This window comes from Muntiacus reevesi, chromosome 5, assembly GCF_963930625.1.
Source record: "Muntiacus reevesi chromosome 5, mMunRee1.1, whole genome shotgun sequence".
NCBI lineage: Eukaryota > Metazoa > Chordata > Mammalia > Artiodactyla > Cervidae > Muntiacus > Muntiacus reevesi.
The window spans coordinates 73,075,302-73,092,819 of NC_089253.1; the positions used below are offsets into that span (position 1 = coordinate 73,075,302).

The 17,518-nt window shown below is 39.5% G+C and overlaps 1 protein-coding gene and 1 pseudogene across 1 annotated transcript; both read left to right on the forward strand.

Moving 5' to 3' along the window:
- The first annotated feature begins 366 nt into the window (after nucleotides 1-366).
- FAM177B (family with sequence similarity 177 member B) lies at nucleotides 367-16,422 on the forward strand. The gene is made up of 5 exons (XM_065937124.1): nucleotides 367-453; nucleotides 11,777-11,957; nucleotides 12,376-12,442; nucleotides 15,794-15,891; nucleotides 16,240-16,422. The coding sequence occupies exons 2-5, from the start codon at nucleotides 11,787-11,789 to the stop codon at nucleotides 16,420-16,422; spliced, it is 519 nt and encodes a 172-aa protein (XP_065793196.1). The 5' UTR covers nucleotides 367-453; nucleotides 11,777-11,786.
- LOC136170184 (U2 spliceosomal RNA) lies at nucleotides 4,772-4,934 on the forward strand (annotated as a pseudogene).
- Nucleotides 16,423-17,518: the final 1,096 nt, after the last annotated feature.

Consider the following 17,518-nt stretch of genomic DNA (forward strand, 5'->3'; position numbering starts at 1 on the left):
ACCAGATTCATTTGAAAACTTTTTTTTTTTTTTTGGATTAATGAAACTGAAAGAACTCAAGGAAATTTAAGGTATTATACCTTCCCAAAGTTAAATGTCAAGATGTAGAAGTATTGTGCTATTTTGTTGCTACAGCTGAGCATGCTGTGTTTCAGTGAAGGAGTTAATTGAAACGTAATGAGTGTGTAAGTGTAATGAAAAATAAGGTAGCCATTTCAACATCAGGAAATAATTATAAAGCTGCTCTCCTTATTTTTCCAATCTCATGTGGAACCTTCCCCCACCCATTAAAGTGAACTGAGTGTATGACTCACGTATTAAGCAAATACTGAGCTCCACCTGTCAGGTACTGTAGGGGGCAGGAGATAAAGCGGGGCGCACACAGGTAAGACCCCTTCCACCCTGGCTGGAAGGCTGGGCGGAGAAGGAAGGGGAGAGGAAGACAGAAAGGAGGTAAGTGAAATACAGATTGTGTTAAATGTTGATAAGTGATGAGACAAAACAGAATGAGGTAAGCTGTGGAGTGGGGGTGGTGAAGGAAGTGGGCGGGTGCTCTGGAATTCAGTTAGGAACTCTGTCAGCTGACCTTTGAGTCAAAGATCTGAAGGAAGGGAGGGAACAAAGCCTCTGAGAAGAGGGACTGGTCCAGAGAACAGCTTGCACAAGGTCCCCGTGGGGGACAGAGCCTGGTGGTCAGGGCATGGCAGTTAAGAGGGCAACAGCCGGAATGAAGCAGAATGAAGCCAGAATGAAGTGGAGAGAAAGTAGAGCAAAATAGGACCAGAAAAGTACTGGGGCCAAATCCACATCTCTGAGGCCTTTGTAAGGACTTTGGCTTTTACTCTTGGTGAGCCAGGAACCCGCTGGAGAGTTACAAGTTGAGAAGTGACACCGTGTGATTTTGTATTTAACACTGTTTTTGAGTATACAGAGTAGGAAGCCAATTAGGAGGCACTGTAGTAATCCAGGTGAGACGATGGCTTAGACTGGGGTTGATGGTGTTAGGACCCTGGCAATAGTCCAGGGAACTTCCTGATGGATTTAAGGTGAGGTGTGATTATAGAAGAAGAATCAGAATGCCTCCAATGTTTTAGGTCTGAGGATCTGGAAGAATAGAGTTGCCATTTGCTGAAATGGGAAGAATGCCAGAAGAGTAGATGGGAATGTGTGAGTGGGGGCTGGGAGGAGGGGGGTGGTTTCAGGAAGGAGAGGTTGCACTGAAAGTATGAGCAGATTTAGACATGAGGATGGAGGCGTCTGTTAGACCTCCAAGAAGAGATGGCAAGTAGACAGTGGGATCTATGCATCTGAGATTCAGGGAGATAAAGACGTTGGATATAAATGTGTGTGTAGATAGTATTTAAAGCCATAGGGCCAAATGAGGAGTAGATAAAAATCGGGATGAGTCTAGTGGCTGAGTCCTGGAGTACTCCAATATTGAAAGATCAGGAATCCCAAAGGGTGTGTTAATTACATAATACTCTTGGGAGCAATCCTTGATAAACTGGATTTTGTTTTTTGTTGTTTTTTTTAAGAAAAAACTAGAGGTTATCATAAGAATTAAAGTATATTGTAGGAAATATTTGACCCTCCAAAATATCACTTCCCAGGTGGCACAGTGGTAAAGAATCTGCCTGCCAATGAAGATACACAGATTCTACCCCTGGGTCGGGAAGATACCCTGGAGAAGGAAATGATAACCCACTCCAGGATTCTTGCCTGGGAAATCCCATGGACAGAGGAGCCTGGTGGGCTAAGTACAGTCCATGAGGTTGCAAAGAGTTGGACACAACTTCGCGACTAAACAGCAATATCACTTACAAAACATCTCAGTCTAGGTACTTGGTGTGAAGGTGGTGGTGCTCCCAAGATTTTGGTAAATAATCCACACTTCAATATTGAGCCCCTCTACACGACAGACACAGTGGTTACAAAGATGAATTTTGCATGGCATATTCTGAAGTGTCCATTAGGTGGCAGAAAACTTCACTAAATAGACTATAAACTAGACCTCCCTCCCTCGTTCTCTCTCACCAATACCATGGCCTTTGAACACTCTGATTTTAAAGATGAATATGTCTATTTCATGCATAACAGTATTTTGAAAAACAGAAACTACAATTTTCTTCAGAAAGCCAACAGGTATCATTTGTCACGTCCAACTCTTTGCAACCCCACGGACTGCAGCGTGCCAGGTTCCCCGTCCTTCACTGTCTCCTAGAGTTCACTCAGATTCATGTTCATTGAGTTGATGATGCCATCCAACCATCTCATCCTCTGTTGTCCCCTTTTCCTCCTGCCCTCAATCTTTCCCAGCATGAGTTGGCTCTTCACATCAGGTGGCCAAAGTATTGCAGCTTCAGTTTCACCATCTGTCCTTTCAGGGTTGATTTCCTTTAGCATTGACTGATTTGATCTCGCTGTCCAAGGGACTCTCAAGAGCCTTCTTCAGCACCACAGTTCTAAAGCATCAATTCTTTGGCGCTCAGCCTTCTTTATGGTCCAACTCTCACATCCATACATGACTACTGGAAAAACCATAGCTGTGACTATCCAGACTTTTGTCAGCAAAGTGATGTCTCTGCTCTTTAATATGCTGTCTAGGTTTGTTATAGTTTTCCTTCCAAGGAACAATTACCTTTTAATTTCATGGCTGCAGTCACTCTCCACAGTGATTTTGGAGCCCGAGAAAGTAAAATCTGTCACTACTTCCACTTTTTCGCCTTCTATTTGCAATGAAGTGATGGGACCAGATGCCATGATATCATTTGTTTGTAATATAACAAGGGTGAGCCAGGTAAAGGAAGGATGAACAACTTCGTTTGGTTTGGAAATAGATCCGAGTTGGGAGATGATTTGGAAAGGGGGTAAATTGACTATGAGACGGCTGGGCCTTCCTTATTCTTAAACTTTTGATGCTTAAGCTTTTCTGCTTGGGGCAAGGCAAGAAGGCCTGAGAAAGCGAAAAGCAAAAAAAAAAAAAAAATCTCTTGAAAAAACAAACAAGACGTCTTTGCTTGCTGTTGGTTCTTTCTGCAGTGCACCACATGACTAAATCACAAGTCTGTTCAATTTAGAAGTCACATTTCTTCCTGCTCTCCTTAGGGAGCTGGTCCCCAGGCTGGCTTGCCCGTTGTGATCACCAGGGAAGCCTCGAAAATAACTGAGACCATGTCCCCCTCCAGAGATTGTGGGTCTCATGTGTGTCCCGGCCTTGAAATTTTAAAAAAGGACTCCCAGGTAATCCTAACATGCAGACAAGGTTGAGAGCCACAGGGTTTATTTAATGTCGAATGTGTAAATACATCTGACCTTCCCACAACTCAAATATGTTCCGCCCTGTAAGACGCACACAAGAGAACCTTTCCACGTCAGCACAGTCAAGGCTTTCAAAACCAAACATAACCAGTTAGAGCGATGAAAGAAAAAGCAGAGGAATAACATTGGTGAGTTGTTTTTTGAAAGTGTTTTAAATTTCTTCTGATCGTATAGAACATTTTATTTCTCATAGCACTGACAATATTTAGTTTTGCAGTAGTATTAGGCTCAGCATATTTAAACACCAAGTTACAATGTTTTGTTTGTTTGTTTTGTTTTTTTGCTGGTCTTTGGCATCAGAAACTAAGTGATAACAACTCTTCCTAGTCCTTAGCAAGACTCTTATGTGATATACTGCCACTCAGTCAGGAAACACCCTGCGCATCCTTGAGACTCCTCAGGGGACCCTGGGCTGAGAGGGTCTCACCTCAACTTGGTTTAGATAACAAATTTAACCCTTGGCAGGTTTTTGGTAACTCTGACAGAGGCATAAATTCAGCACCGTACCAATTTGGTGACTGATTCATACATACATAAACATATATATGTATGTGTGTATTCAATATTATTTTCTTGCCCATAAAATATTTAAAGAATTCTATCTGCTGTTTTTCATTTTGATAGGTGGCTGATAATTGGCTTACTCATATGTATTATGACTACTGACTTATTTGGAATTATTTCTAAAATTTTATTGGAAATTATTTCTAGTATTTTAATTTTTCATGCTTTTCCTTTGTTCTCTTTCTTCCCTCTTTATTGCCTTCTGTTGGATGTTTATTTCCTTTAATTTTTTCTACCGGCTTTGAGCTATATATTCTAATTCCATTATTTTTCTAGTTGCCTTTAAATTGTCAACATGCATACTAATCCTCTCCTATTTCAAAACAATACTTAAAGAGGTCAGCCCCTCATATTTTTGTTATTATTGTCTAATACTTAATACTTCTTTGTTTTTATATATGCCAAACCAAATTTGAGTTTTTAAGAGTCACTATTAAGATTTGCCACTTTGTTTACTCACTTATTTACATTTGTTTCTCGCATTTCTTGCTTCTGCACTTTCCTTCTAACTGACGTATAATCTTAAATTATTCATTCAGTGAAGATGCAGGAATGGTTAAGTTTTTATAGGTCATAAAATGTCATTTCACTCTCAAGCTGGCATGGATGGACCTAGATTATCATATTCAGTAAAGTAAGTCGGACAGAGAAAGGCAAATATCATATGATATCACTTATATGAGGAATCTAAAAATAATGATACAAATGAACTTATTTAAAAAACAGAAATAAGCTCACAGACATAGAAAGCAAATATATGGTTACCAAAGGGGAAAGTGGGGAGGGGGGAGGAGTAAATAGGAGTTTGAAATGAACATATACGCTTTATTATATATAAAATAAACACGAAGACCTATTTTATAGCACAGGGAGCTATATTCAATATCTTATTTCTTCTCGGCCTTTTGGCTAAGATCAAGTGTAGTGTATTCAATATCTTGTAATAACCTGTAGTGGAAAAGAGTCTGAAACAATATATATACATAAAACTGAATCACTTTGCTGTACACCTGAGACTAATCAATTAAGTTGGTGCAAAAGTAATTGTGGTTTCAGACCACGAATTTTGAATCATTATAACTAGGCTCAAGTATATCTTTATTAATCAAAATAGGAACCATTACAATCAACACATTTTTGCCAACAATAAATAAGCTTGTTTATTCCTGTAGTGTAAAAATCCATGCTTCAAGATTCTACAAACACTCATTTTCTGCATCCAGCTGGTTGTGGAAGCGTTTTCCCTTCAAAAAGTTGCTAAGATGCTTGAACAAGTGGTAGTCAGTTGGTAAAAGGTCAGTTGAATGTGGCGGATGAAGCAAAACTTTATAGCCCAATTCGTTCAACTTTTGAAGTGTTGGTTCTGCAACGTGCAATCGGGCTTTGCCTTGGAGAAGAATTGGGCCCTTCCTATTGACCAATGCAGACTGCAAATGTTGCAGTTTTCAGTGCATCTCATTGATTTCCTGAGCATACTTCTCAGTTGTAATGGTATCACTGAAATTCAGAAAGCTGTAGTGAATCAGTCCGGCAGCAGACTGCCAGTGACCATGACATTTTTTTGGTGCAAATTTGACTATGGAAGTGCTTTGGAGGTTCTTCTTGGTTCAACCACTGAGCTGGTTGTCACCAGTTGTCATATAAAATCCACTTTTCGTCGCACGTCACAATCTGATCAAGAAATGGTTCATTGTTGTTGCCTAGAATAAGAGAAGATGACACTTCAAAACAATGATTTTTTTGATTTGTGGTCAGCTCATGAGGAACTCACTTATTGAGCTTTTCCACCTTTTCAATTTGCTTCAAATGCTGAACAACCATAAAGTGGCTGACATTGAATTCTTCAGCACCTTAAGAGGATCAACTTTAATGATGGCTCTCAATTGGTTATTATCAACTTCCAATGACCAGTCACTGAACTCCTCATCTTCAAGGCTCTCATCTCCTTTGCAAAACTTCTTGAACCACCCCTGCACTGTAATTCATTAGCAGTTCCTTGGCCAAATGCATTGCTGATATTGTGAGTTGTCTCTGCTGCTTTATGACCCATTTTGAACTCAAAAAAGGGAATTGCTTGAATTTGCTTTTTGTCTAACCATTTCCATAGTTGAAAATACATATAAAATAAGCAGCAAGTAATAAATCATTGGCCAAAAAAAAGCAAAACAAAGGGAGAAATGCACATTCAGTTCAGTCACTCAGATGTGTCCACCTCTTTGTGACCCCATGGACTGCAGCACACCAGGCTTTCCTGTCCATCACCAACTCCTGGAGCTTACTCAAACTCACATCCATCGAGTCGGTGATGTCATCCAACCATCTCATTCTCTATCAACCCCTTCTCCTCCTGCCTTCAATCTTTCCAAGCATCAGGGTCTTTTCAAATGAGTCAGTTCTTCTCATCAGGTGGCCAAAGTATTGGAGTTTCAGCTTCAGCATCAGTCCTTCCAATAAATATTCAGGATTTATTTCCTTTAGGGTTAACTGGTTGGATCTCCTTGCAATCTAAGAGACTCTCAAGAGTGTTCTCCAACACCACAGTTCAAAAGCATCAATTCTTCAGCGCTCAGCTTTCTTTATAGTCCAACTCTCACATCCGTACATGACTACTGGAAAAACCATACCCTTGACTAAATGGACCTTTGTTGACAAAGTAATGTCTCTGCTTTTTAATATGCTGTCTAGGTTGGTCATAACTTTCCTTCCAAGGAGGAAGCATCTTTTAATTTCATGGCTGCAATCACCATCTGCAGTGATTTTGGAGGCAAAAAAGTAAAGTCAGCCACTGTTTCCACTGTTTCCCCAACTATTTGCTATGAAGTGATGGAACCGGATGCCACAATCTTAGTTTTCTGAATGTTAAGCTTTAAGCCAGCTTTTTCACTCTCCTCTTTCACTTTCATCAAGAGGCTCTTTAGTTCTTCACTTTCTGCCATAAGGTGGTGTCATCTGCATATCTGAGGTTATTGATATTTCTCCTGGCAATCTTGATTCCAGCTTGTGCTTCATCCAGCCCAGCGTTTCTCATGATGTACTCTGCATATAAGTTAAATAAGCAGGGTGACAATATACAGCCCTGATGTACTCCTTTTGCTATTTGGAACCAGTCTGTTGTTCCATGTCCAGTTCTAACTGTTGGTTCCTGACCTGCATACAGGTTTCTCAAGAGGCAGGTCAGGTGGTCTGGTATTCCCATCTCTTTCAGAATTTTCCACAGTTTATTGTAATCCACACAGTCAAAAGTTTTGGCATAGTCAATAAAGCAGAAATAGATGCTTTTCTGGAACTCTTTGCTTTTTCAATTATCCAGCAAATGTTGGCAATTTGATCTCTGGTTCCTCTGCCTTTTCTAAAACCAGCTTGAACATCTGGAATTTCATGGTTCGCATATTGGTGAAACCTGGCTTGGAGAATTTTAAGCACTACTTTACTAGCATGTGAGATGAGTGCGATTGTGCGGTAGTTTGAGCATTCTTTGGCATTGCCTTTCTTTGGGATTGAAATGAAAACTGACCTTTTCCAGTCCTGTGGCCACTGCTGAGTTTTCCATATTTGCTGACATATTGAGTGCAGCACTTTCACAGCATCATCTTTTTACATAATTTTTCAGATTCTTCTCCCTTACAGATTATTACAAAATACTGAATATAGTTCCTTGTGCTATATAGTCAGACCTTGCTGTTTGTGGATATTGAGTTCTTTACAGCAATAGTCAATTGTTTCTGAGCTCAACTGATGCTGATTTTAAGTTAGCCTATAGACTAATCTACCCATCTATTATAAAATTTATGATTTTCCATAATGTCTATTATTTATTTATTTTAAAATTTTTATTTATTATTTTTGGCTACACAGCATATCATTGCTGCATGAGAGCTTTCTCTAGTTGCAGTGCTTGGGATTCTCATTTCAGGTGACTTCTTTTTAGTTGCAGAGCACAGGTTTTTGAGGGTGGGCTCAGTAGTTGTAACTCAAAGGCTTAGCTGCCGCATGGCGTGTGGAGGCTTCCCAGAGCAGGGAGCAAATCTTTGTCTCCTGCATTGGCAGCCAGGTTCTTAACCACTCGACCATGAGGGAATTCCAAGATTTTCTATAATTTCTATGATCAGATTTGATTTTCTTTTATCCATCTTATTATTCTCATGTTACTAATATTTGAAGATTTGTATCTTTCTTCAAATATGGAAAATTCATAGCCATTACTTCTTCAAACATCACCTCCCCCATTATTTCTATTCACTTCTTTTGGAACTTCTATTAAATGTATACTGAACTTTCTCATCTATTCTTTAGCTCAAAACTTTGCTTTCATCTTAACAGAATATATACATATTTTAATATATATTTCATGGTAGGGAAGTCGCTCAGTCATGTCCGACTCTTTGCAACACCATGGACTGTAGCCTACCAGGCTTCTCTGTCCAGGGGATTTTCCAGGCAGGAGTACTGGAGTAGGTTGCTATTTCCTTCTCCAGGTGATCTTCCCGACCCAGGGATCAAACCCAGGTCTCCCTCATTGTAGGCAGATGCGTTTACCATCTGAGCCACCAGGGAAGTTCAGATTTCATGGTAACAGAATATATATGTATATGTGTGTATATATATATATATATATATATATATATATCTTTAAGCTGTTTTCTGAGAGATTTCCTCCAATTTCTTTACTATGTTCCATCTACATCCAACCTATCCTATGGTCCTGTATATTTTGTTTCTGGAATTTCTATTTGGTTCTTTTTTCAAATCAAACTGCTCCTTCTGGATTTTAGAATGTTTTGCTTCCTTTACCTTTTGGAACATATTAAACACACTCATTTCTAAAGATTTTTTAATGTGGACCATTTTTTTTTTTTTAAGTCCTCATTGAATTTGTTTCATGTTTTGGTTTTTTGGCCCCAAGGCATGGGCAATCTTAGAGCCCCAACCAGAAATCAAACTCATACCCCTCGCCTTGGAAGGTGAAGTCTTGATCACTGAATCTCCACCATTTTTAAAGCTTTTTAAAAGATTTGAAAACTTGTCCTTCATTTTTAAAGTTTCATGTTTATCGTTCCTCATTCTTGGATGAGGGCTCTCCCAAGTTTTTTCCATTTCATTTGCTGAACCCTCCCCCTGATGGTTGGTTTGGTCATATGGTTTGTAAGTATTTGCAGTGCCTCCTTAAGGCATTTTTTGCAGTGGAGGTCCAGTGTTTCCAGTCTGGTTGAACTCTCCTTCAGTGTTATTTGCATTTGCATCTGAGAGTTCTGTGAACTGCGATGAATTCAGGTCACTCAACTTCATTTCAGGTCCAGATGAGACTATGAACTTGGGCCACAAGCCAGTATGTTGTCCTGGCCTGGGGCTCACATGGCCCATAGTGTTTTTCAGGTGACTATTTCTACCAATGTTGCCTTGGGAGATGATAAATTATTTTGCCACTTTTATAGAGCAGCAGATAGTTTTTCTCCTCCATATTTTATAATAAGATGGTACTTTATTATCTTAGTTTTATGCAGGTTGCTTCATTTCATCCCCTTACACTCATGGGATTTGTGATTTAAGACTCTGTCCTCTCTACACCAGTATTAAAACCCTAGCCTCAAGGCCTATATCTAATTCTGAAATCCCAGGAACCATCTCAGCTTCAGCTCATCATATGATTTTGAGTTTCCTCTCTTTTCCTGACACCTAACCTGGATTTCTTTTTCTCTTCCTTTTCTCCTCCTTTCCTCCTCCTTCCTTCCTACCTCCCTTAATCCTTCCCTTTCTCTCTCTCTGACTCTCTCTCTCTTTATTACTTCCTTAAGGGCAGCCTGATTTAATGTTCTGTTTGTTTAATTTTATCCAGCATTTCTGTATGTTTCGAACAGGAAGGAAAATTCTTCCACATCAGCTCAGCCTCCCATGTTTGCTGATATAATCTTAAAATATATGAAAGATTAAGAAAGCAGTGTTAGGTGTTTTGCTCTCAAAAAAAGATAAGAAAAATAGTGTACTTACTATTTTAGAGCAGTGCCTGATATATACACACCTTTAAGTACTTCACAACAGCTAGACTTTATTAAATGCTTTCTATTTGCTAAGAACTGTACCAACTCCTGTATGTGTCTTTCCTCATTTACTCCTTAATTTTACAAGGTCAGTAATAAGTTTACACACATTTTCAAGCTATATTATTCTTTATAGATGAAGAAACTGAGACATCAGAATATTAAGTAGTAACATTTTGAACCTAGGAACTCTGGCTCCAAGCTTGTTAGTTGTGTTAAGATTTAACTTAAATATAATAAAATTCATATTAAGTCTAGATTTTGATTCATTTAAACAAATATATGCAGTCAAGTAACCACCACTACAATCATGCAATTTATGAGAATAGTCCCCTCACCTGCATAAGTTCCCTTGGCCCCTTTGTAGTCAATCTTCTCCTCCATCCTCTCAGTCCTAGCAAACACTGATCTGTGTTCTACTAATAAAATTTCAAATAAACAGAATCATACAGTATCTGGCATCTTTTACTTTGCATAACACTCTTGAGATTGCTTCAGAGTATTACAAATATTTGTTGTCCAATAACATTTAATCACTGAGCAGTACTGCATTGCACAGATATACCACATTTTGTTCATCTTTTTGCCAGTTGATGGACATTTGGATTGTTTTCAGTTTGGGGCTCTTATAAATAAAGTTGCTAAGAATGTTCACATATACATCTTTAGACTGACATATGTTTTTGTTTCTCTTGAGTAAATATCTAGACATGGAATTACAAGATTATGTGGTAAGTATATGTTTTTTAGAAACTGCTAGATGGTTTTCTGGGCTTCCTTGATGGCTCAGCAGGTAAAGAAGCCACTTTCAATGCAGGAGACACAGGAGATCGGGTTCAGTCCCTGGGTTGGAAAGATCCCATGGTGGAGGAAAATGGCAAACCCACTCCAGTATTCTTCCCTGGAGAATCCCATGGACAGAGGAACCTGGCGGGCTATAATCCATGGGGTCTCAGAGTTAGACACACCTAACACATACTGTTTCCCAAAGTGGCCATACCATTTGCAGTCCCACTAGCAAGCAATGTATGAAGGTTCTAGTTGCTTCATTTACTCCTCATCTCTTGGTATTGTTAGTCTTTAATTTTTGCCTTCCAGTGACTATGTTGTGATATGACATATGGTTTCCACTTGTATGTCTCTAATGACTAATGACATTGAGCGCTTCTCCTAAATTTATTTGCCATCTATAAATCTTCAGTAACGTGTCTATTCAGATTCTTTGCCCCTATTTAAATCGAGTTGTTTATATTTTATAAATTGCAGTGGTTTTTAAAAATATGTTCTGAAAATAAGTCCCTTATCAGATATATACTTGGCAAATATCTTCAGCTCTTGTGTGTAAAGACTGTACTCTTAACCACTACTTGTATTGCTCCTCAATATTTATTGAAATGACTGAGGAATTTCCACAGGGTGATGGACACTTCCTACTAGTAGCTGTGGATTTTGCAATTAATAAGGGGTAAAGGGAACCCTGCTGACATATTTGTTTGAAGAAATGTGAAGTTCACATTTTCACTGCTAATTAAATCTTTTGGTACAGAGATTTTGTACCAAGCTAAACAATCCCCCACTGGATTTGAAAAATTGATGAGATCATGGTTGTGATTACCTGTGAACTCTTTGTCTTCACAATCCATCAAAAATAACTAAATAATCAGCAACGGCTTCCCTGGTGGTTAAGACCCTGCCCTTGCACTGCAGAGGGTGCGGGTTTGATCCCTGGCTGGGGAACTAAGATACTACCCACTGCACAAAATGGCCAAAAATGGAAAAGAAAATGACTAGACATGTCTCTGCTATATACCACTCTACTGGACAACTTATTCTAAACTGTCCTGATTTTCACTTACTAGTTGTTTCCTTATGGAGAAAGACAATTTCCAGCAGTTAGAACTAGAGAAGAGTCGACCTTCCAAAAGGACAACTCCCAGAAGAATTATCCATTTTGCTGATGGAGACATCATGGAAGAATATAGCACAGAGGAGGAGGAAGAGGAACCTAAAGAACAGAGAACAAATTCAACACTTGATCCTGTAGGTTTATTTTTATTTTTTTCTTTTTTTTTTAATAGACTTTTTATTTTTATTTATTTATTTAGTTATTTTTAATAAAATATTATTTTATTAGTTGGAGGCCAATCACTTCACAACATTTCAGTGGATCCTGTAAGTTTAGATTATCATTAGTGAGCATGGGCATTGAGTGAATGAGAGATAAAACCAACAAGTTTTGTCAAAAATAGTTTTAAGTTAACTCCTTGTTCTCTTTGGTTTACTTTCTGGAGCTGTGTACAATCAACTTATAATTTTGATCATCTTAGTTTTCTCATCTATAAGAGAGAAAATGGAACCTATTACAAAGCATTTTGAAGCCTTTACACTGCAGACTCTGCAGTCATCACTTCTGTTATTAATTACTCTCACCTGGTTTCCCTTTCTTGTTCTTTTTCAGTCTAAACTTGCCTGGGGGCCCTACCTATGGTTTTGTGCAGGGCAAATAGCAAGAACCTCATTTTCTAGTAAGTACTGATAAGGTTTTTTTTGTTTTGTTTTGTTTTCTGTCATAAATATAGGCTTATAGACCCTCAGAGTTAGATGGGACTTGAAGTGGTTTAATCCACTCCACAGCATTCTGAAGATCTATCCACTTCCAGATCTACACTGGAACATTCCTGAAGGCATAGAACCTCACATCTTCAGGAAGACCTTGCTGTCTTTCCCCAACTCTTGTCAGTAAACTCTATCTTCCTTTAAATCTTCCTTTAGAGTTTTTCCCCTTGATTCTAGTTGTCTCTTTTAAAGGCCAGACAAAACCAATCGAGATTCCTCTTTCATTGGACAGAGTTTCAAACATTTGAAGACAATAGTCAGTCCTCACTGAGTGGACTCTTCACAGGAATAAACTTCCAAGTTCTTTCTTGATTTTAACTATTGTTATCTGACACAGTTCCCAGTTCCCTTGTCATAATCATTCTTTTATAAGCAAGAATTTTATTGACCCCTCTCAAGGAGATAATGAATGGCCTAAGTGGCTATTTATAAAAGAAAATGAAAGTGAAGTCACTCAGTTGTGTCTGACTCTTTGCGACTCCATGGACTGTACCCTGCCAAGCTCCTCCATCCATGGGATTCTCCAAGCAAGACTACTGGAGTGGGTTGCCATTTCCTTCTCCAGGGGATCTTCCCGACCCAGGAATTGAACCCAGGTCTCCCGCACTGCAGGCAGACCCTTTACCTTCTGAGCCACTAGGGCTCCTGTATTTATTTATTTATAAGAGATGAATAGTAAATCTTGTTTTGTTTGACTTTCACCAATTAAAAAAAACACAATTGGCAACATCTAATTACTCACTTCCTTCTAATTCATATATACTTATGTATATGATGGGCTTCCCTGGTGGCTCAGTGGGTAAAGAATCTGCCTGCAATGTGAGGTGGGCTCGATCCCTGGGTCAGGAAGATCCCCTGGAGGAGGAAATGGCAACCCACTCCAGTGTTCTCGCCTGAAATATCCCATGGACAGAGGAGCTTGACAGGGTACAGTCCACAGGGCTGCAAAGAGTTGGACACAACTGAGCAACTAAGCAAACGTGTATACGATGCGGGGGGGGGGGGGGGGGTGGACTTTAAAAATCTGAGAAAATAGAAAGCATAGCTCTTAGGAATTGATTTCCAGTCATTCATCAAATACACTTTCACTGAATACTCATATGTTCAGCACTGCACAGAACCCTGGGACTCAAAGACAAATGACAGTATTTGCTTTCAAGGACCCTAATATTCGATGACTAATACTGGCCAGTAAACATGCTTATAATGATACTTTGTTGTTACAATTTCCAGGGTAGGAGGAGTGTAGGGACTAGAGACTAGAGTACTCAGGAATGGTGACCTCTGGAGGAGACACCGTAAGAGAGTTCTGAAAGTATGTCTGGCCAATGCCAGCTTGGGGACCATGAAAGTGACCAGTGGGAGTCTTTAAATTACATTAAGGGTGATTTTGTCAGATGGTATGAGCCCTAAGAACTTTTAGGTCAAGGTAGAGGGTTAGTAATTTGGAAATTACTTTAGAGATTCAGGTGAATACTGACCTTGTGTGTGCCTGCTAAGTTGCTTCAGTCAGTGTCTGACCATAGCCCACTAGGTTCCTTTGTTCATGGGATTCTCCAGGCGAGAATACTGGAGTGGATTATTGAACCCAGGGACTGAACCTACTTCTCTTACATCTCTTACATGGACAGGAGGGTTCTTTACCACTAGTGCCACCTGGGAAACCCCCAATACTGACTTACCTTGGCCAAAACACATTGACAGAAGAAATGCTTCTTCTAGAGACTTCTATGTTTTAGTTAGGCCAAGACTGAAGATGTAAAATGTTCTTGAGGGATGGAAACTTAAAAGATTAGATCAAGTTAAAAAAAGCAAAACTCAGCACAGCAATATGAGAGTGTGAAGGAGAATAGGGACCACAGTGATTTCCACATTGGGCTTTGATTTCAGATGACAGGGATAGGATACACGGGGAATCTATCCGTCTCTGGGCTCCAAATAGAACTGTAATCTTAAAGAGCTTCCGCCTGGGGGTGCCAGAATATAGTGGAGGCATAAATATGCCAACAGTCAGTATCCTGATCTCTACACAGAGACTTTGGTGAGAACTAGAACCCAGATGACACTGGTAATTAATTTCTCCAATTTAAAATTCTAGTAGGTCATAAACAGGAAAACATCCTGAGATGCAAACATTTTTTTTTAAATTTTTTATTTTTCAGTGGGTTTTGTCATACATTGATATGAATCAGCCATAGAGTTACACGAATTCCCCATCCTGGTCCCCCATCCCACCTCTCTCTCCAGATGCAAACATTTTAGAAACTTCTCTTATGCACAAGTACTGGGCACTGTGGCAAACAAAAAGATTAAAGAGCTAGAGTATTTCTGAAAGGATAAAGCATGTTTAAAAAAAAAAAAACAGAGTGTCATTTTGATGTACTGTATGAGTGGTATCTTTAGAAGTGGAATGAATCGTGGGAATCACAAAGTCCTCTAATGGGAGGAGGTGCATGAGAAGTCCTACATGTTTTGATGTTGTTCATTTCTAAAGTCTTCATTGAATTTGATACATTATTGCTTCTGTTCTATGTTTTGGGGTTTTGGCCACAAGACCTGTGGGATCTTAGCTCCCCCACTGGGAATCAAACCTGCACCCCCTGAATCGGAAAGAGAAGTCTTAACCACTGGACCTCCAGGGAAGTCTTAGTTCTGTACTTTTAAGGGAAAACATCTCTAGGAGAGACCTTCTGGAAACCACTCATTATTCATGCTAACCCTTTACTCCTGACTCTAACAATCCCTGAGGTGTCAAGCCACCTTGTTACTGAAGTGAAGGCAGATAAAGAAAGCCTTAAATTGCTGCTTAGGGAGTTTTGGGGGGTTTTTTTGTTTATTTGTTTTGTTTTTTTATGCATGGAGGAATTTCTGACATGAGTCTTGGTAATACTGGATTTAACTTTTGGTATAATTTGCAATGTACTCAACAGCTGATGATCAGATGACATACATGCAGATGGACAACATCTATTTTGATTGCTTAGGACCTGTACTTGTTATTAGCTATTTTGAAGATCTCTTGATATATTCACCTGAAAAGGATAGTTTAGGAGCCATCCATAGTTTAGATACAAGATTTAACAAATTCTCTTTGAGTCCTAAAATTTGTGAGAGTCTACAGCAATTAAAATATCTTGTCAGCCTTGAAGGTAAGTGTAATAGTAGACAATCTGTGGGCAAGATGAAACTCTTGGCATCTCCACAGACTTTAAGCTTTCATTCTTAACTCAGATTACCAAAGTGCTTCTTCTTTCTTCTAGCCTGTGAATTCCTTGGTGAAAGATTTGCTGTCTTCTTTGGTCTTCATCAGCCCAAGTACCAGTATATGTTAAATGAGTACTGCAGAACAAGAAGTAAGGTATATGACATCCTGATGGGGACAGCAAGAGCCCTGAGATGGAATATTGGGTGTTTCTGATCTGGGCCCATAAAGAGGAGCATTTCCCACTTGGTATTTCATGTACTGCAGTTTCACTGAGCTCCCATGGTCAGACTGACTTATTTTTCTAAGGTGCCTCACCCCATGAAGTTTATTAATATTTGCCTCTGGTGTGAAGTTAGAACATCATGAGATAGGTTGTAGAAAGTGGTGTGAAACCTGAGGTTGCTTAAAGGAGAAGCTTCTTAGAAGGGTGTCTCTATAAGATATAGAGGTCAGAGGTATTGGGTTTACAGGTAAACATTTCCTTATTTCTCTTTATATTAGCAAAGCAACAAGAGAAGTGAAGAGAATGGATCAAAGGCCCAACCAGCCAATGTTCCTAATGAGAAATGTCACCTGGAGGCCAGGGGCCATGAGTATGGAACAAGACTACGAGATGTTGTGGAGGGCATTTCTCAGTGGAGTGCCTCACCCAAGGAGGGCCTGATGGCGGATTCCAGCTCCTGATGGGCAGCGGGGGTGGGGGGGGGTTGGGGGGGGTGAGGGGGTGGGGGGGGGTGGGCAACGGTTTCCCCGGATTTCTGTTCCCTGGTCATTGATTACCATGGCAATAGCACCACAGGTGGTGCTTCTGAGCCAGATCTGATCTTAATGTCTTTGTGATTTATTCTCCGTTAGCCAGGAATTGCAAGCCATCATGAGAACAATTGTGGTTTCTTTCTCAATATACATTTTTATTTATAAGCCCTAAAACCCAACTCCACCCCAGTGATGCAAGTCCTGTCCATCAGCTGTGGGTTGTTAGTATTGATATTTGCATAATAGTGTAAGTGCCTGATGGAGGAGGGCATGGCAACCCACTCCAGTATCCTTGCCTGGAGAATCCCATGGACAGAGGAGACTGGTGGGCTACAGTCCATAGGGTTGCAAAGAGTTGGACATGACTGAAGTGACTAAGGACAGCACAGCACATAAATGCCTTAGGGAACTTGGGCATGGGAGTTTCAGGCTAAAACTCTTTTTCAGGTGGCTAGGGTATAGAAAAGAACCCTCTGTTCCTAAAAAGAAACTTTGGGCATGATAAAGTCTAAATAAAACTTTCTTTCGGGGTTTGATACAAGAGATGTCCTTCCCTACAGCTGTACTGGTTTACTTGAGGCTTGCTTTCCCCAATAAGCAAACATTGCTAATAACTCTGTTACAACATAGCAGTCTTTGATATTTGGGTGCATTTTTCTCCAAACACATCAAAAATAAATGGCAATCTAAATTCTACAGAAAGTATTTGGAAAAAGTGAATGACTCTCTCATTAACTTGTCAACAAATTTTCGAAAACTGTAAAGATCAGACATGGAAATCATAACTGCATAACACAGGGTGTGCTGGCCAAAGGTAGCTATGATATACAAAACTACAGGTTTTGCAGTAATAAGACCTGAGTTCAAGCTTCAGTTCCGCTTCTTACTAGTTATATAATTTTAGATGTCTTAATTTCTGAGCCTCTGCTTCTTTCTTTGTAAAATAGGGGTTTTATTTGTTTCTCAAGTGTTATTGTTAAACAAACTGAAATAGTAAATGTGAAAACTCTTCTAAAAACTGTGA